Source organism: Canis lupus, chromosome 38, assembly GCF_048164855.1.
Source record: "Canis lupus baileyi chromosome 38, mCanLup2.hap1, whole genome shotgun sequence".
Classification (NCBI taxonomy): domain Eukaryota; kingdom Metazoa; phylum Chordata; class Mammalia; order Carnivora; family Canidae; genus Canis; species Canis lupus.
The window spans coordinates 469,885-490,567 of NC_132875.1; the positions used below are offsets into that span (position 1 = coordinate 469,885).

Sequence of the window (20,683 nt, forward strand, 5' to 3'; positions counted from 1 at the left end):
GTCGATAAGCTGTACTGAGGGGCAGTTTAAAGGCGTCCAGTTGCAGGTGTGAAAATTACATAGAAGTCTCTACACCAATGTCTATTCATAATTGGAGGCATCTTAAGTGTATCAGTGTGGGTGAAGGAATGCAAACACCAAAACTAGGGGTAGGCAGGGAGCCAGGATGAACCAATGACCTTCATGGGGCTTCCCAGAACCCAGAACCCTGAATAGATTGAATTTGAAACCATTATTTCATCATAGTAATTTTTTTTTCAGAAGTATGGTTGCCATGTCACAAGGGCATGAGGATGTCAGAAGTCTGGCAATGAGGGTCAATCTTTCCAGAAGCAGAGCGTACGTGCTATATTTGTACAGACAGAGTCTTGAAAGGCTCTGGTATTATTGATTTGACAATACTTTCCACGTAAACTACATACTAAATAGTCCTAATTAGTTTAACAAATCTTTTCAAATATCATGACCCCAAAAGACCCTACCCTTCCCTTCCTTTCCCTTCCCTTCCCTTCCCTTCCCTTCCCTTCCCTTCCCTTCCCTTCCCTTCCCTTCCCTCCCTTTCCCTTGAATTTGATTTTTGGAAGTTTTTGTTTTGTTTTTAAAGATGTTATTTATTTATTCATGAGAGACACAGAGAGAGAGAGAGAGAGAGAGGCAGAGACACAGGCAGAGGGAGAAGCAGGCTCCAAGCAGGGAGCCTGATGTGGGACTTGATCCTGAGACCCCAGGATCACGCCTTCGGCCAAAGGCAGGCGCTAACAGGGATACCCCTGATTTTTGGAAGTTTGTTAAATATATCAAAAAGATTTTAAAGCACTTACGTAAATAGAATCAAGAATCTTTAAGAGGTAAATATTTAAAAGGTAAAAAAGTTATACAATCTTAGCACAAGCAAGCTGAAAGCCCAAGAAAGCCAAGGAAACAGAGAGAAGACCAAATTTTAATTTTGTAGGGGCTTAATTTTTAAATTAAAACTTATTTTTATTTTCTATTTTTTAAAGATTTTATTTATTCATGAGAGACACGGAGAGAGAGGCAGAGACATAGGCAGAGGGAGAAGCAGGCTCCATGCAGGAAGCCACCCTGATGTGGGACTTGATCCTGGGACTCCAGGATCACATCCCGGGCCAAAGATGGCACCAAACTGCTAGGCCACTGGGGCTACCCTAAAACTTATTTTTAAATAAATTTATTTTAATTCTACCCAGCTTGATTGCATACTATTACTTCTTTTTAAAGCTACCGATGAAGGATTGTTGGGGAAAAAAAGCAGGCAAGGCCAAGCCCCCCACCAAAGCAGAAACCACCCTTAAAAGGATTTTACACCATCCTTGAAGGAGCCCTCCACCCTTTCCCACAGGACAGATGACAACCTGATTGGTTGACAGGCTCAAGGACGGTTAATCAGATTAAAACAGCCACTCCAAGAAGCCCATAAAAACCCCTAGATAAAGTCCGGGGGCATCCTTCTCTGCTCTCTTCCCTCTTTGGGAGCTTTGTAGTATCACTTTACTTTCTTTCTCTTTTTCTTTTTTCTTTTTTTTTTTTTAATTGGAGTTCAATTTGCCAACATTTAGCATATCACCCAGTGCTCATCCTGCCAAGTGTCCCCTTCAGTGCCCGTCACCCAGTCACCCTCACCCCCTGCCCACCTCCCCTTCCACCACCCCTAGTTCGTTTCCCAGAGTTAGGAGTCTCTCATGTTCTGTCTCCCTTTCTGATATTTCCCACTCATTTTCTCTCCTTTCCCCTTTATTCCCTTTCACTATTTTTTATATTCCCCAAATGAATGAGACCATATAATGCTTGTCCTTCTCTGATTGACTTATTTCACTCAGCATAATACCCTCCAGTTCCATCCACGTCGAAGCAAATGGTGGGTATTTGTCGTTTCTAATGGCTGAGGAATGTTCCATCGTATTCATAGACCACAGCTTCTATCACTTCACTTTCTATCTATCTCTCAATAATCCTTGCTTTGCTGCCCACCCCTATTGGTCCGGTCTACCTCTCATTCTTCCAAGCAACATGGCCCAAACCCGTAGGCACTAAAGGGGAAGAAATCCTGTAACACTACCTTTCCCACAAACCTTCTACAATTTCCTTTTTTATACTCTATTTTTGTCCTGTGTTTCCCTTCAGAGAATTAGCCCCATTTTAGGACAAAATAATTTTCTTTTCCCTCAACCAAAACATGCATTTCCATTCCTTACGCCCCTTCTGACTGCAAACACACCCTATTTTCCTGGTATATGGGGATATTTCCCTCATGATTTCTAGTAGCTTTCATTACATATATTACTTAGAATTTTTTACCCTTCTGAAATTTCATGTCTACCAAAAACTAAGAGGAGAGCCATTGTGAACTGTCTGTTATATCAACATTTTTTTAAAAAATTTGCTGATTTATGAAGACATTTAAAATTTCTGGAAGCATGTCTCACCCGAATTTTGCAGTGTAGCATAGGCATACCCACATACTCTAGTTTTTTTTTTTTGTTTTGTTTTGTTTTTTTTTTTTTTTGTAGTAAGCCCAATGTAGAGAAGCCTGTGTTTAATTATGAATGTTCTAGGATTTTGTCTTATCTGGAAATGATCTCGATATTTAATGGTCTGAACTTAATTATTTGACTTAGCAAAACTTTTTTTTTAAAGATTTATTTATTTATTCATGAGAGAGACACACAGAGAGGCAGAGACACAGGCAGAGGGAGAAGCAAGCTCCCAGCAGGGAGCCTCATCCCAGGACCCTGGTATCATGACCCAAGCAAAAGGCAGACACTCCACCACTGAGCCATCCAGGTGTCCCATGACTTAGCAAAACTTTTTAAAGATCTTTAAGTTACCAAGGATTTTGGAACTATTTAGTTATTTTTATTTTATTTTATTTATTTATTCATGAAAGACACAGGTAGAAAGAGAGGCAGAGACATAGGTAGAGGGAGAAGCAGGCTCCATGCAGGGAGCCCGACGTGGGACTCAATCCGGGGTCTCCAGGATCATGCCCTGGGATGAAGGCGGCGCTGAACCACTGAGCCACCCGGTTTAGCTGCCCTTGGAGCTATTTAGAGCACAGGGGAAGGGAGGTAAAAATAAAACAAAAAACAAAAAACAAAAAATAAAAAAATAAAAAATAAAACAAGACAAAATCAGAGACAGAGACAAACCATAACCATAAATTAAATTTATAATTTAATTTAATTTAATAAATAAAACTGAAAGTCGCTGGAGGGGAGGGAGGTGGGGGGACAGGGTACCTGGGTGGTGGGCATGAAGGAGGGCCGGTGATGGGATGAGCACTGGGTGTTATATCCACTGATGAATCACTGAAATCTACCTCTGAAACTAATACTACGCTATATGTTAATTAATTGAATATATATAAAGCTTTTAATCTTATTCACATCTATTTATTTTACTTATCTTTAACAGTTATGTTCAGATTACCCACTAAACTTCATGAGGCATCAGAGGAAGTCAACATTCATGTACGTTTTGTTGTAGTTGTTGATGGATCTTACACAAGTTAAGGTAAACTTATTCGGTTAGTCAAACAGGCAAAAGTGTAATATTTAACGCTGAGAATTCTAAACACGTGTTTGATTTAATTAATCCGTTAATCTCAAACTAGCTTTCATGTTAAATATTTTTACATTCACATGAATAACATTTGGGTCCATTTCTATTATTTTGAGTTTTAGAATGCCCAATCCTCATACCTGCAGGCCTTCAAACCCACTAAATAGCTCTTTAACAAATTAATTTTAGCAAAGTCTCCCTGAGACGGAAACACATTTCCAACTCAGATATGAACATACAAGACAGATACAGAATTGACAGCTTCTGTTTTAAAATCACTGCCATCAAAAAATAAAAAAGTAAAATAAAATAAAATAACTGCCATCATGGAGGAGCAACATTCACCACCTCTATAAGTTTCACTTGAGGTATTTTTTGTTTGTTGATTTGGGTTTTTCTTTTTCTCTTATTTCTTTTTTTGGGGGAGGGGCAGATGGAATGAACAAACTTGATTTGTCTACATGGCAAAGATTTTTTTTAAGTATTTTTTTTGAAAGACACAAGATTAATATTTATCTTTGTCATGTCAGTTTTTACTTATTTGTTTATTTTTTGACTTTAAAAAATATTGTATTTATTTACTTAGAGAATGAGCACAAGCCGGGAAAGGGCAGAAGGAGAATCTGGGCAGAATCCACACTGAGCACAGAGGCAGAGGCAGGGCTCAACCTCCTGACCCTGCGATCTTGACCCTGAGACCCTGACTTGAGCCAAAGTCAGGAGTCGGAAGCTTAGCCCATTGAGCCTCCAGGGCACCAGGGAAGCCCTTTCTCCCAGGGCTTTCCGGTCTTCTTTGTACTTGACAAGGATTATCTCTCTGGAATTTGCATTTGAAAAGAATTCCTGGAGATTTGCCGGCAGAACTCCTTGTATTTATAATTGGGAGACCCTGGAGAAAATACAGGCAGCCCTTTCTAGAAGGACTTTGGATCTTTTAAGGTCAGAATGTTTAGAATGCATGTAAGATGTCCCGATTAAAAAAGGACTGTTGGTCTTTGACTTGCTTTTGGAACCACGCTCCTGGCCCCGTAGACTAGAGGTGTTGAAAGAGGAAGAGCTGTTTTTAGTTTCCCAAAGAATTTCCAAATTGCCTGACAAATATCAAAGGACTGACACATCCGTCCACCTGTGAGAAAGTCCTCTTTTCCTCTGGGGACCTTTAGCTTAGGAGAGGAGGCCTGAAGTAGTTTCCCTCAGCTCTGAACATCAGCTTTTACTTTGGCCAAAGTTCTGATGATGGATTTATGACATTTTTCAACGTATCCTAGCAGGACGTGGCTGGGACAGCGGTAAAGGGCGCTGGCAGCGCAACCTTATGGAGCTGAGAGGCATCTGCAGAAATCCTCCCTTTACCAGGCCTGGAGGCACCCCAAAGATCACCAAGGAAAGACCCAATAGGAGGGGATCCCTGGGTGGCTCAGCGGTTTGCCGCCTGCCTTTGGCCCAGGGCCTGATCCTGGAGTCTCGGGATTGAGTCCCATGTCGGGCTCCCTGCAGGGAGCCTGCTTCTCCCTCTGCCTGTGTCTCTGCCTCTCTCTCTCTCTCTCTCTCTCTGTTTATCATGAATAAATAAATAAAATCTTAAAAAAAAAAAAAAAAAAAAAGAAAGACTCAATACCCCGCGTGTCCCAGGCAGCAGGAAGTCAAACCGTGATCTTAGGACGTCAAAGTGGATGAGCGGGAAGGAAATAGTTATTTTGAGAAAGGATTAGTAGTCAATGGGTTTGGATTTGGAAAGAAAGGGCTAATGCGAACTTGTATTTATTTCCCTGTCTGCTGGGCTCAGGAAGTAATCGGTTTAAAACAACTCTGGAGGACCCTCCCTCGGGTGAAGGGACTCCCTTCGCTCAGTCTTTGACCAAAGAGTCTGAGGAGCAACACCTGTAACCGCAGGAGGTTTTGTTTGAAAGGGTGGGGCCTCTGCGGAGTGGAGGGTGATTGAGATGAAAAATTGGGCTGGGAGTCCTCAGGTGAGGAAGGGTGGAGGGGCAGTAGGAGCTATAACAAGGCTTCCTTGTTTTAGACTTTTTATCAGCTTTTTGTAAGGAATCTTTTGATGAGACCATTTTTGGAATCCTGCCTTTTCCTGGAATTCCCCGCATGCCATGGCATCCGTTTCTGTTTATTGAATTTGAGGACTCTGATGTTCAAGTGCAGTTACTAAGTGAACAACACGCTCTGATTGGAAGGTTCCCCTAATGCCCACTGTAATTCTAGATCATCATTCTGGACTTAACAATTTTCTAATAGGAAGAACCTCATGGAGAACTATCTCAGACTCTTGCCCCCGACCAGCAGAGCTGCCCTTGGTACCCGGCTGGCTCCCTGCTTGCGACAGGGAGTGGGGCACCCGCTCTGTTCTGGTTCAGTCTCATCCTCAGCCAGGTGCTTGGTTTTTCAGTTTGGGGATTGGGCCTCCTAAGGGTTCCCGCCTTTCTCTCAGCAGATGGAGCCTCTCCTCTGGGACAGGGTGTGTTACTGGCCCTCCCTCCCTGTGTCCCCGGACCCCAAGCTGCACTGTGGCTTCACCTGTGCCCTGAGGCGGTGGGGCTCCCTGTCCTTCCCACACCTGGTTAAGGCTTCTTTCTGTTGGGAGATGATGGTCTTCCTGCCCTTCTCAGGCAGCAGGGCTCCCGTAGCTTCAGGCTTATACCCGGCCTGGAGAAAGCAGTTCTCTGGTCTGTATCCTTGATTTCCACCTGGTGTCAGGAGCACCTGGAAAGGTCTAGGAGTGTGGACGAAGCCTGGAGATACAACAGTTTTCCCAGATCTTTGAATCTCAGGCTCTCAGTGAGCAATTTTAGCTGAATTACTTTTTCTGTCTTAGCATCTGGCGTCTGTCTCAAGGAAGTAAGGGTTTGCATCCCCTTTTTCCTTGGAGCAGTCTGTCTTTCCCTACATTTTGGGTTAACAAGTTGCTCTGATCCTTCAGCTCTGATGGATTCAAGAGACATGATTTTGATCATCAAGGTCTCATAAGGTTGAATGTGGGAGTGAGCTCTTTCTAGATTTCTATGTTCCAATCTTAACTTTCCAAAAATCATGATAATATTAGGCTGAGATTGTTTCTGTTGACTTGTAAACCAAGAAATAACAAGAAAAATAGTTCAAACACATTTATACCAAGTGAGGGAAAGCACAAACAAATATCGAAGAGCCTTTGAACACTTCAGAACACCATGAAAGACGAAGGTGGGCATGTCCAGCAGAGATCAGCTCATGGTAAGACAAGCATGGAGTATTCCAGCAGGAACAGTAAGAAGGGAATCTGGGTATATGATTCCAGGACAGTCTAATGACTTCACTTGCTAAAAATTCTCATGGTTTCTTATAACAAGGAATAGGAGAGATTCACATTAGGACCCTCTGTGGAAACTTGCTGATTATTAATATATGAATTTATCCTAAACACAACTGTATAAGACTGTCATCTCACCAAGTAAGAATACAGCTAATAACATTGGGATGCTTAAAAAAATTTTATGTTGAATGCTGCCATAATATTTAAGCGTAACTGGATCTCAGAACTGAACTATTTAATCATTCGGAAATAATTATCGGGCACTTACCACCTGCCAGGCCCTCTGTTATGTGGGGGTCATGAGGGGATAGAAACACCTGAGGCCAAGCATGAGGCAAGATTATGAAGGGCCTACATGAGCAAGGGTCACTGCTTTACATAATACTGTTGTCAGCAGGCTTGTTTTTGTCTAGAGTGTGTATATTATGATAAAACTCAGCGCACCAAAATGAATATTATTCAGTTCATGTTTTATTCTTCCCAAGTAGAATAAAAGCTCCTTGAATACAGCCTGCCCTGTGCACACTGTACCTTCACGAGGGCAGCACAGCGTTTGGGTCCAGGCAGGTGCTAAGTGGCTGGTGGTGAGTGAATATGTATTAATGCCAGTCAGATGGAGGGGGGACTCTTCAGATGTTTCCATGTCCTGTGGTCTCTGTGATGCCTGCTGGTTCCTCCCGAAGAATAATGGAGGACTGGGGGTTGCTGAGGCTGCTACACAGGCAATCATGGGAGAATCAGGACAAGCCAATAAATCTATTGTTAAAAAGACAGTCATAGGCCCAAAATGGTGCTTCAGGCCAGGCTGAGTCCCCAAAACATGCTTAATCCTAACCCAACTGCAGTTGCCACCTCCCCCAGAAATGTTCACCTGTCGGTGAGGAATTCCCTGGTCGGCCCTACTCTGTTCCATGGACCCTCTCCACCTGCCAAAGAGGAGAGGTCATCTGCATGGGGAGAGCCCTGCTCTCCTAATAAAGAGGTGACCTTCCCTGAAACATTCCTTTCTCTTCTTGCCAACTTCTTTCCTATAAAATCTTCCCAATTTTCAGACCTCCTTTCTACTTACCAGAAGGGATGCGACCTGATTCTAGAATCACTTAATAAAACCAGTTATATCTTCAATGGTGAGAAGTCAGAGCTGGGGTGGGGGTGGGACTGGGAAGGAAATGGGGGGTGGGTCACAGGGCAGGAGGGACAGAGAGACAACAGGTGCAGGGCCGGTGCTAGGAGCTGGGTGTTTTCCTGGGTTACTGTCTGGGTGAGAAGAAAGGGTCTGAGAGGTGGGGCCACTTTCCCAGGCCACACAGGACTTGGTCTGTAGCATCTGAATCAGGGGGCGGGGGCGGGATGGACGCTGGTGACAGGGAGAAGCTGGAGGCCAGAGGGGAGGCAGAGCACGAGGGGAAGTGAGACTGAGTAGGTGTCCAGGAGCACATTTGCGTTGTCGCAGAGACTCAGGGAAGGGTTGTGTGTGGAGAGGAAGTCAGAGGAGAGGGGCTGGGAGGGGGTCGGTGTGTGAGGACAGACGTCAAAGAGCCACTTTGCAAGAGAAAGAACATCTGCAAACACGATGCTGTTCCTGCAACTTGTGCTGTTGGCGGTTCTCCTCCTGGGGGGTGACAGCGAAGATGGTGAGAGCTCGGGTCCTGTCTAGTGGCTACAGGACCAGAGAGTGTGAGTGTGTATGTGTGTGTGTGTATGTGTGTGTGTGATTCTGAGTCTGTATACTTGTGTGTATGTGTTTCTTTGTAGGTTCTTTTGTGTTAGTGTGTTTGTGCATATGTCCTTCTGTGTAATTATCTCTCTGTGTGTGTGCTCGGGTGGTGTGGGTTCCCAGCACAGACCTGGGCAGGGAGACAGTCAGCCTGCTTCCTCCCCGAGCATCCCCGGCCCCAGGGCCCTGTGCTCTCCTGAAGGATGGGTGCGAGGCTCAGGCTCGGGGGCAGCACGTGTCTCCTAAGACGCCTATGGCTTCTCTGTCCTCCAGATTTTGGGTCCCGTCCCCAGCCCCGTAGTCTCCATTCCCTCTCCTTCGCAATGCCCTCCTCTTCCTCAGTCTATCTGTCCTTTTCCCGCAGCCTTCCAGGGGCCAGTCTCCTTCCAAGTCATCCTGACCTCATCCTTCTACAACCATTCTTCAACACAAAATCAAGGCTCAGCTTGGCTGGATGAGCTGCAGACTCACGGCTGGGACAGCAAGATGGGCGCGTTCATTTTCCTGTGTCCTTGGTCCACGGGCAACCTAAGCAACGAGGAGCTCATTATAGCGGAAGAGTCCTTCCATTCAAGCACCATTCAACTTCCTCTGTGTTTTCATAACTACTCCAGTGACTGGCAGCTCGAATGTGAGTTCAGTTCCCTCTGGGTGGGATGGAGGAGGCTGGTCTGCGTGTGTCCTGGGATCCTTCTTCCTCCAAGAAAGAGGCTCCATTGGCTTCTAAACCTCATGTGTCCCCATCACGAAGCTGAATCCCACCAGTGTGGGCAGAGGGTGGAGCCAGATCCCGATTGTTGAAAAGCTTCACATCTTCTGCTCCATCCGGCTCCTCTCATTGACCACAGGCTGGGATCTCCCGTCCCACTAGTTCTCCCACGACCACCCCTTTCCCTGGCCTCCAACCAGGCAGCTCTGGTTCTCACTCTGTGACTGACTCCTTGATCTATGTGCTTTTCTCCCCATCCTATCCCAGCAGCGATGTCTGTCTATGCGACCCTGTCACCCTCTGTGCTCCCTTCACCCTCGGTTGTTTCTGGCCCAGCTCTCCCGCCGAGCCCTTCCCTATTCTCTTCCCACCACCTTCATGTCTCTCCTCCAATATTCAGTCCTCAGTCACTTACTTCCTCCTCTGTATCCACCACCACTTCCCCTTTGTGTGAGCCTCCCTTCAAATCAAACTTACATCCATTCCCTGCAATCCCCTCATCTCCAACTTTTGCATCTACTGTCCTGGTTTCCACTCATCTCATTTCATTTCTTTTTTTCCGTCTCTCCTATAATTCACAGTCTCTCTTGCCCAGATCCTTTTCAGGTACAGGTGACATTAGGCTGTGAGCTGCACTTTGGGGAACCATCAGTAGGATTCGTGCGGTTGGCTTATCAGGGGGAAGACCTTATAAGTTTCCAGAACAAGTCATGGTGGCCATCTCCAAAGGGAAGAAGTAGGGCCCAGCAGGTGTGCAGACAAGTCAACGAATTGGACCATGATGACACTGAACTCACACATGAGCTCATCACTGGCCACTGTCCGCGTTTCGTCTTGAGTCTTCTTGATGCGGGGAAGGCAGATCTCCAGCGACAAGGTCAGTCCTGCTCCCTCCCTCCAAGATTCTGCATTTTGTGCTCAGAAATTTGTACTCTTCCTTCAAATTCAGGGTAAGAGAGAGTCAAGAGGGAGAGGGGATGATGGTGATGGGCTTTAAGAGGCAGAAAGGTGTGTCTGTCTAACATGATGTGAGCACCTCCCCTCAGTCTGTGAATCCCTGTCCTGTCTCCGCAGTAAGGCCCGAGGCCTGGCTGTCCGCTGGCCCCAGCCAGGTCTGGCCATCTGCGGCTGGTGTGCCATGTCTCTGGCTTCTACCCCAAGCCTGTGCGGGTGACGTGGATGCGGGGTGAGCAGGAGCAGCAGGGCACCTGGCGAGGTGACGTCCTGCCCCATGCTGACGGGACGTGGTACCTTCAGGTGTCCTTGGATGTGAAAGCCAAGGAGGCGGCCGGCCTGTCCTGCCGTGTGAGACACAGCAGTCTAGGAGGCCAGGACATGGTCCTCCACTGGGGTGAGGAAGAGCTGGGGCCTGGCTGGGAAAGGGGGCATGTTTTGTCCCACAGAGCAGTACAGCCAGATGAAACCTTTGGGAATCTAGGGACTCTGGACCAAAAAGAACACAATATCAGTAATTCAAGAAACAGAAAAGCTGAGGGTGAAGGTCTTGCAAATGTGGGAGGATGTGGCGATTTGGAGAAGGGCCCATCTCTGAGGAGGGATGGGAGAGGATAGATGAGGAACAGCGTTCAGTGAGGTGGAGGGTGATAGGGCCGGAGAGGTCGTGGGAGGTGCAGTTCAACCCGGGGTGGACGGGAAATGACACCCTCTGGGCCCAACCCCACAGAGCAGCCCCACTCCGTGGGCTTGGTCTTCCTGGTGGTGATCGTGCCCCTGGTGCTCCTGGCAGGCCTGGCGTGGTGGCTCTGGAAGCGCTGGTGAGTCTCTGGAGCCCCCTTCCTGCTCTTTTCCCGTGTCTCCCCACCTTTCCGTGTGTCCTCAGCCCTCCTGCGGCCCGTGCCCTCCCCCCTGCAGCCTCCCCTCCACCTGCTGCAGGGGGCCTCCTCCTTGTTCCTCCAGGAAAGCCCACTGGAGACCTCAGTGCACGGACTTCCCTTCGGAGCAGGAACCCAGCAGCCCAAGCTCCAGCACTTACCTAAACCCAGCTCAGCACTGACGTTCTGGCCACTCCCTGTGCGCAACTTTATTTCACTTCTGTTTGTTGATCAGTTGTCAACATAAGCTCAACATGATTTAGTTGGATTTGTTGTTCCTATTCGTTTCGGGAATTAATTCTCAAAGATTTAACTCAATGTAAATTGAAGCCCCGGCAACCTCCGTGGGTCAGAGGCCTCAGATGTCACTTCCTCCAGTGAGCCCTCCCTGAGTCAGAAGTGGAAGCAATGGTGAGAATTTCCACCACACTTTACTCCACTTTGGGGATTCTATTCCTGCCCCTCAGCCCTATTGCCCCGTGTGGTTCCCTATTCCCTTCTAATTTTTATGATTTTGAGGCAAAGTCTATGTCTTTTTAATAATTGTATCCTTGGCAAGGAGAGTCCCCTGTATGGATTATGTCCCCAATAAAAATATCCACTGAATTTGTGCTAAATCCATAGTGGTTTTTTTTTGTTGTTGTTGTTTTTTCTTTTCCTTCCTGACATATTTATAGTAGTTGAAATGCTTCATTCTCTTCTTTAAAGGTTGTTTCACCTGAATGAGGCAGTTCACACTTGACCTGTTCCCATTGACCTTCTAGGCCTCTAAGTTGAATCAAGTTTGCCTGGGAGGGTGTCTGTTATTTAACCACAGACACCCATTGGATTGGACCCGTTGCTCCAAGTATTCTGAATTAAAAGTGGAAGGCAGGATGCTGTGGGGGGGGGGGGGCGGGAGGGGGGCTCAGGGGCAGCAGCAGAGATGTCACCTATAGTGTCTTGGGCTCAGCTGAGACTCACGCGACCACAATTTCTACTTTTGCAAAGTCAGCAGAGGATTCCCAGGGACCTAAATGTGATGCCTGAGAGGGAGCAGGGCAAGTGTGTCCCTGGGGAAAAGGGGTTGCTCCAGGAAAGAGAGCCGGAGCGTTGCGGTCAGGGATGAATGGGGACCCAGCAAGGAGGGCGCACACAGTGCCTCCTGGCATTCCGGGCTGTGGAGTTGCAGTCCTCAGGTCAGCAAAGGTGAGCCATTGTTCCTGGGGAGATGCTCAGTGGGCTCCTGGGAGACTCTGCTCACAACACCTTCCGCCTGATGACCACACAGCCTGGTTTCACGTGTTTCAGTTTTAAGACAGTTTCTCTAATGCATACGTGTATTTGTGCACATTTTATCGTATGGAGAATTTCCCGATACTGAATTACCAGCTCAGAAGTGTGTAACATTTCCCAGTTTGGGTACTTGACTGCCAGTGTCTTTGGCATCAGCCCCACAGCTGTGCTTCCCACAATGTTTTTATTTTATTTATTTTATTTTATTATTTTATTTTATTTTTAAACATTTTATTTTTTTATTCATAGAGACACAGAGAGAGAGAGAGAGAGAGAGAGAGAGGCAGAGACCCAGGCAGAGGGAGATGCAAGCTCCATGCAGGGAGCCAGATGTAGGACTCGATCCCGGGACCCGGGGTCACGCCCTGAGGTGGAGGCAGTGCTAAACCCGCTGAGCCACCCGGGCTGTCCCCCACAATGTTTTTAGAAACAAACAAGATATGGTCATCATCTCACCAATCCATGATCATAGCTCCTTTCCCCTTTCTCGTGGCATCATCACAGGATTCTCGTTGTTACTTTAGCACTTTCTGGGGTGGATCCACATGGACATCATGATTGTCCTGCCCCTTTTCCTGGATTTACTGCACTGTAGCTTCATTAGCACTGAGCTCATGGCCACAGCTCTGCAGCGGGGTCTGAGCAAGCCCGCTGTACACACGCATATTGTCTGTGAGGCACATCTCACCTTCCTGTGCTTAGGTCATCAGTCAGCTCCGGGGCCCTGGGCTTCCGGCACTTTTTAAACAGTGACATCACCTAGAAGGACCATGCAAATGAGGAAACATGGCGGTTCACCAATGGACCGTGAACAAGATCCACGTTTACAGTGTGGGAATTAACAGGGGAATCTCAGGGGCACCTGAGGTGGGTGACACGTCAGGCCACCCTTTGTGTCCATGAACAGTGGTGGGTTCATGTGTCTGGGGCTGCAAGTCAACGTCCCCAGGTAGGTGCATCAGCCCAGAGTCCACGAATAAGGAAATGGATGCTTTGTGACCAATGACCTCCATGGCAGTGCAAGCGGAGACATCCACAGCCTGACTTCAGTTACTCTAGATCTCGTTAATTAGCTAAAATAATCATTCTCAAGCCCTGACCTTGCAGCAGGGACATTTAGTGGGCGTAGTGGGGAGAAAAAGGTCATCACTGCCTCTGGAGTGTAAAAGTTTTGCTTTCCTAATGTGTTTACCTGTTTCATTGTGTTTCTATCTAGTTTCTTCTTCCTTCCCTCCTTCATTCCTTTCTTCCTTCTCCTTTTCTTTCCCCATTTGCTCTCTCCCTTCCTTTTCCTTCCTCCCTTCACTTCCCATTCCTTCCTTCTTTCTTTTCTATTTTATCCTTGAATTTGATTTTCGAAAGTTTCTCAAATATATCGTTTTAAATTAAAAGGAAAAAAAAAACATTCACACAGAAGAGATTCGACTTATCTACTTTGAAGAAATATATTAAAGAAAATGGAAGGTTAAAAAAAATCACACCCCAAATATGGTTTGGCAAATGTTTTCTTAAATTTTAAATTAAGTGGAAAAAAAGAACTCATTCACACAGAAGAGATTCGACTTACCTGCTTTGAAGAATTATATTAAACAAAATGGAAGGTAAAAAAAAAAAATCACACCCCAAAAATGGTTTGGCAAAATATATCAAATGGAGTTTAAAAGACTTGCTTAAATAGAATTAAGAATCTTTAAAAGGTAAATGTTTAAAAGGTCAAATAATTATGCAATCTTAGCATAAGCAGACCAAACATCCAAGGAAACTGTCCTTTCAAAAGAAGACTGAATTTTAATTTTGTATGGGGTTAATTTTGATATTAAAACTTATTTTTTAGCAAATTTATTTTAATTTCACCCAGCTTGACCATGTATTATTATTTCTTTTTAAAGCTACCATTCCCACAAGCCTTCTACAATTTTCTTTTTTATATTTGATTTTTGTCCAATGTTTTTCTTTAAAGCAGCAGCCTCATTTTAGACAAAATTACTTTCTTTTCTTTCAACAACAAAAGAATGCATCTCTCTTCCTTACACTCCTTCTGACCACAAACACATCCTATTTTCCCTGTGTATGAGGATATTCCCTTTGTGATTTCTAGTAGCTTTCATTATATATATATTACTTAGAATAATTAACCCTTATTAACTTTCTTTTCTACTGAAACCTAAGAGGTGAGCCATTGTGAAGTGTCACATTGGATTTCTCAAACGTCCACATTTATGAAGACATTTAAAGTTTCTAGAAGCATGTGTCACCTGAATTTTATAATGCAACACTGACATACCCAAATATTTTAATTTTTTTTGTACTAAGCCCAAAGTAGAGAAGCCTGTGTTTAGTAATAAATGCTCTAGAATTTTGTCTTATCTGGAAAAGATGCAGACATTTAATGGCTTGGACTTAATTCAGTTAAGCCAAAACTTAGCGAAACTTTTGAGATTTTTAAATTACCAAAGATTTTGGAACCATTTGAAATCTACCTACAACCCTTTTTACCTTATTCACATCTATTTAGTTTACTTGATCTTAACAATTATGTTCAGATTACCCACAAAACTTCAGGAAGTATTAGAGGAAGTCAAACACCATTTATGTTTTGTTATTGTTATTGACGACTCTTACCCAAGATTAGGTCAATTTATTAGGCTGGAGAAACGGGTAGAAGTGTTATAGATAATGTTGAAAACTCTAAACGCGTTTGTTTTAATTAAGCCATCAATCTCAAAGTAGCTTTTATATTAAATATTCTTCCATTTACATGAGCCTGAACAACATTGGGGTCCATTTCTATTATTTTGAGTTTTAGAATGCCCAATCCTCATACCTGCAGGCCTTCAAACCCACTAAACAGCTCTTTCACAAATTAATTTTAGCAAAGCCTCCCCAAGATGGAAACACATTTCCAACACAGGTATAGACACGCATGAACACACAAGACAGATACAGAATGGACAGCTTCCGTTTTAAAATTACTGCCGCCGTCAACCAGGTGCAACATTCACCCCTATAAAAGTTGCACTTGAGGTGTTTGTTTGTTTGGGGTATTTTCCGTAGAAGAAATAAATGAACATGATTTGTCTACACGGCAAAGATTTTTTTAAAAGGGGGTGACTGGGTGACGGGCACTGAGGTGGGCACTTGACGGGATGAACATTGGGTGTTGGTGTTATTCTATAAGTTGGCAAATTGAACACCAATAAAAAATAAATTTATAAAAAATAAAATAAAATAATAAAATAAAATAAAATAAAATAAAATAAAATAAAAAAGGTATTTGTGGCAAAGACACTTAAGATTTGTATTTGTCCTTGGCAAGTCCAGTTTTAAATGGGCTTTCCGGTCTTCTTTGCACTTGACAAGGATTATCTCTCTGGAATTTGCATTTGAAAAGAATTCCTGGAGATCTGCCGGCAGAACTCCTTGTATTTATAATTGGGAGACCCTGGAGAAAATACAGGCAGCCCTTTCTAGAAGGACTTTGGATCTTTTAAGGTCAGAATGTTTAGAATGCATGTAAGATGTCCCGGTTAAAAAAGGACTGTTGGTCTTTGACTTGCTTTTGGAACCACGCTCCTGGCCCCGTAGACTAGAGGTGTTGAAAGAGGAAGAGCTGTTTTTAGTTTCCCAAAGAATTTCCAAATTGCCTGACAAATATCAAAGGACTGACACATCCGTCCACCTGTGAGAAAGTCCTCTTTTCCTCTGGGGACCTTTAGCTTAGGAGAGGAGGCCTGAAGTAGTTTCCCTCAGCTCTGAACATCAGCTTTTACTTTGGCCAAAGTTCTGATGATGGATTTATGACATTTTTCAATGTATCCTAGCAGGACGTGGCTGGGACAGCGGTAAAGGGCGCTGGCAGCGCAACCTTATGGAGCTGAGAGGCATCTGCAGAAATCCTCCCTTTACCAGGCCTGGAGGCACCCCAAAGATCACCAAGGAAAGACCCAATAGGAGGGGATCCCTGGGTGGCTCAGCGGTTTGCCGCCTGCCTTTGGCCCAGGGCCTGATCCTGGAGTCCCGGGATTGAGTCCCATGTCGGGCTCCCTGCAGGGAGCCTGCTTCTCCCTCTGCCTGTGTCTCTGCCTCTCTCTCTCTCTCTCTCTCTCTCTCTGTTTATCATGAATAAATAAATAAAATCTTAAAAAAAAAAAAAAAAAAAGAAAGAAAGACTCAATACCCCGCGTGTCCCAGGCAGCAGGAAGTCAAACCGTGATCTTAGGACGTCAAAGTGGATGAGCGGGAAGGAAATAGTTATTTTGAGAAAGGATTAGTAGTCAATGGGTTTGGATTTGGAAAGAAAGGGCTAATGCGAACTTGTATTTATTTCCCTGTCTGCTGGGCTCAGGAAGTAATCGGTTTAAAACAACTCTGGAGGACCCTCCCTCGGTTGGAAGAAATATTTTGCTGTGGCCCTTTGCTCGGTCTTTGACCAAGGAGTGGAAAAAGTACACTTTCAAGTGCACTTCTTCAATGAACGCTGTCTGATTGGAAGGTTCCCCGTAGCGCCCACTGTCAGTCTAGGTCAGTTGTAATACGTACACTTACCCTGCTCCTTGACTCCAGCTTCCAGGACTGAGGTTCTTAGACATGAGCTGAGCAGTGTAGTGCCCAAGACTGCGAATCCGAGAAACCACCGAGGAGCCAATACCCATGCCAGCGCACGAGGGTTTACTTGCAAGCTCGAGCTTGGGTCCAAGTATACCCGACACAGCGGAGCAGGGACTTGGATCCCGAAGTGGGTTACAGCTGGGTTTTTTATGGGCTGGTCTAGGGGATTTTCAGGAGGGGGGGGAGGAATTTTTCAAGTTCTGTTTACATTCTGATATGGGGCTTTCATGGGCATTGAGCTCTGTTCTCATTCTAATATGGGACTTTCTGCCACGGGTGTGGGCTCTGTTGTCTTTCTGATATGGGATTCCCTGCCAAGGGCAATTCTGTAGTTTTTCCTGTAAAGTTCAGCTCTTATTCATGGGGGCCTAAGATGGCTGTACTGGTGCTAATGCTAAACGTGAGGTGGAATGGCCTTAATTTTTCTCGGCCTCCACAAGCAGGTGCTCCTGAAGGTGACATGCTTGACTGTTTAGAATTTAAGGACCTCATGAAGCCTCTGGGTTTCCTAGAGCTGCAATAATAGCTACAAAGGACGGGCCATGGGGTTGGGGTTGTGCATGGGCTACGGTGTACCTCATTGCTCAGTTTTCTTGAGGTTGGCAGGTGACCGAGTGTCAATCCGACCCATCTGGTGACCAACTTCTGTCTCAGGAACCTTCTGGGGGGTGGCGAGGGCTCTAACAGCCTTTCAGTGCTCCAATGCTCCCAACTTTGGGGCTGTTTGACCCCTGAGATCCTTCTAGCAACTGCCTTCATTTACACACACCAAGACAACAAACATGCACCTACCTATAGGATCAGTTCTGCATCTGGCCATAAGAAGGCCCCAAGCACCATCAACTCCCCTGCGACCTTGTGGAAGCTGTGCCCCCAAGAGTTTGGTCTCAAAGGCTAGGGGTGTGGCCTTGGGCAGACCGTTCTGGCAGCTCTGTGTGCTCCAGGGAAGGCTGCAGGTCCGGGTGGCTCCAGGCGTAAGCGTCTGCAAGCTCCAGCTGACCCTGCCTGGAAAAGAAAGCCAATAGGATTGGGAATGCCAGCGAACGGGGCTCCGGGCCAGGAGCTTACCTGCGGTCCTTGGGAAGGTGGGAAACGCAGTGGGGTTCAAGGGTGCCTGGGGTCCTGCTGTGTTTCTCCAGGTCCCTCAAGGATGCTGGAAGCTCACTTGGGATCCCACCGATACCACCAAATCTACTAAATAATAAAATTCAAACAAGTACTTTTGAAAATCTAATTGGCTCTATTGAATGATTCATGAATCAGCAGGACCCACCTCTGAAGTAGGGAGGCACTAGGGGGAGTTGTACAATATGAAATATTTTATAGGCCAAGGTGAGGCCAGGCAGCTATTAGCAAAAGAGAAGGAGCGTTCCAACACCCAGGCCTGCTTTCTAGGCGGAGGAGCAAAGGGTGTTATCATGCACATGACCTCATCTACCTTTTGAGTGGAGAGGACTCAGGTGACGGACTCATTGGCTCTGATGGAAAGAAAAATTTACTGACACTGACTGGTTAAGGCTACATTTCCGGTGGGGTTCAGTTAGTTAGGATGGGTATGAAGCCCCCGTGTGCAGACTCCGTTCAGGGCATCATTCTGGACTTAACAATTTTCTAATAGGAAGAACCTCATGGAGAACTGTCAGATTCTTGCCCCCGACCAGCAGAGCTGCCCTTGGTACCCGGCTGGCTCCCTGCTTGCCACAGGGAGTGGGGCACCCGCTCTGTTCTGGTTCAGTCTCATCCTCAGCCAGGTGCTTGGTTTTTCAGTTTTGGGATTGGGCCTCCTAAGGGTTCCCGCCTTTCTCTCAGCAGATGGAGCCTCTCCTCTGGGACAGGGTGTGTTACTGGCCCTCCCTCCCTGTGTCCCCGGACCCCAAGCTGCACTGTGGCTTCACCTGTGCCCTGAGGCGGTGGGGCTCCCTGTCCTTCCCACACCTGGTTAAGGCTTCTTTCTGTTGGGAGATGATGGTCTTCCTGCCCTTCTCAGGCAGCAGGGCTCCCGTAGCTTCAGGCTTATACCTGGAGAAAGCAGTTCTCTGGTCTGTATCTTGGCTGCCAGCCTTTCAGGAGCACCTGGTGTGGTCAATGGAAGAAGTCTAGAGATAAGGATAATTTCCTGATACTGTGATTCTCGGAGTTCCAGGTACTCATGCCAGTCTTTAGTCATCTGTTGACAATTTCAGTGGAATTATTTGTTCTGACTTAATTATTTTTTCTGAGCATCTGTCATATGTCCCCAGTAAGCAAGCATCCCCTATTTCTTTTGAAGAGTCTGTCTTTCCACATATTTTGATTACCACGTTGCTCTGATCCTCTGGCTCTGATGGATTCAAGAGACAAGGTTTTGATTATCCAGCTCTTAAAATTCTTAACTATGGGAGTGGGTTGTTTCTATATTCCAATCATAACTTTCTAAAAAAAAATCTGTTTAGCATTAGCCTGAGATTACATCTGTTTACCTGTTAACCAAGAAATAACAAGTCAAATAGCCAAACACATTTATCCAGGTAATATAAAGCACAAACAAATATTGAACTGTCATAAAACCTTAAGACCATCATGAAAAAGGAAGGTCAGCATGTCCAGCAGAGGTCAGCTCATGAGAAAACAAGCATGGAAGAGTAAGCAGGAAGAGTAAGAAGGGACTCTGGACACATGATTCTAGAACATTCTACTAACTTCACTTGCTTCACAGTCTCATGGTTTCTTATAACAAGTAATAAGAGTTTCAAGCAAGACCCTCTGTGTAAACTCCATAATTTTTGCATATGACTTTATTTTGAAAAAAAAAATTGGTAAGATTGTCATCTCATGAAGTAGGAATGCAACTAATAATTTTGTGATGCTTACAAAATTTTTATGTTGAATATCTTCAGGGTTTTGAAAGTAATTGGACCCCAGAACTGAACTATTCAATCATTCAGAAATAACCATTGGGCACCTACCACATGCCAGGCCCTCTGTTATGTTGGGGTCGTGAAGGGGGAGAAATGCCTGAGGCCAAGCAGTGAGTCAAGATTATGAATGAGCAAGGGTCACCACCTTAGAAATATTATTTCCAGCAGGCTTCTTTTTGTCTAGATTGTGTGTATTATAATAAAGCTCAGCACACCAAAATGAATAGTCTTCATTTAAGTGTTATTTTCCTAAGTAAACTAGGAACTCCTTGAAGAAAGTGACTGTGAACACTGTATTTTCATGAAGGCAGCACAGTGCTTGGATATAGGCAGATGCTAAATGTCGAATTGGTGTGCGAGTAGGTATTAATGCCAGTCAGATGGAGGGGGTATTTTTCAGATGTTTCCATGTCCTGTGGCCTCAGTGATGCCTACTGGTTCCTTCCTAAGAAAATGGAGGACTGGGGGTTGGTGAGACTCTTACATAAGCAACCATGGGGGGATTTGTACAAGTAAATAGAGTAATTGTTTCAAAGAAACCCATAAGCTGAAAATGGCATCTCAGGCCAGGCCAAGTCCCCAACCCTTGATTAATCCTTAACCCAACTGCAATTCCAACCTCCCCCAGAAATGTTCACCATCAGTGAGGAATTCTCTGGTCAGCCCCAGTGAGTTACTCTGTCACATGTGCCCTCTCCACCCCACAAGGAGGGGAGGTCATCTGCATGGTAAGACCCCCTGCTCTTCCATTTAAGGGAAGTTGAC

At 45.4% G+C, this 20,683-nt stretch overlaps 1 protein-coding gene across 1 annotated transcript; it reads left to right on the forward strand.

Annotated features, from left to right (window-relative positions):
* The first annotated feature begins 8,347 nt into the window (after window positions 1–8,347).
* Window positions 8,348–11,728, forward strand: LOC140626723 (T-cell surface glycoprotein CD1a-like). The gene is given in 7 exon segments (XM_072814488.1): window positions 8,348–8,514; window positions 8,962–9,228; window positions 9,902–10,183; window positions 10,381–10,414; window positions 10,416–10,657; window positions 10,991–11,081; window positions 11,224–11,728. Coding segments are annotated over 7 exon segments (1,074 nt in total). The 5' UTR covers window positions 8,348–8,453; the 3' UTR covers window positions 11,321–11,728.
* Window positions 11,729–20,683: the final 8,955 nt, after the last annotated feature.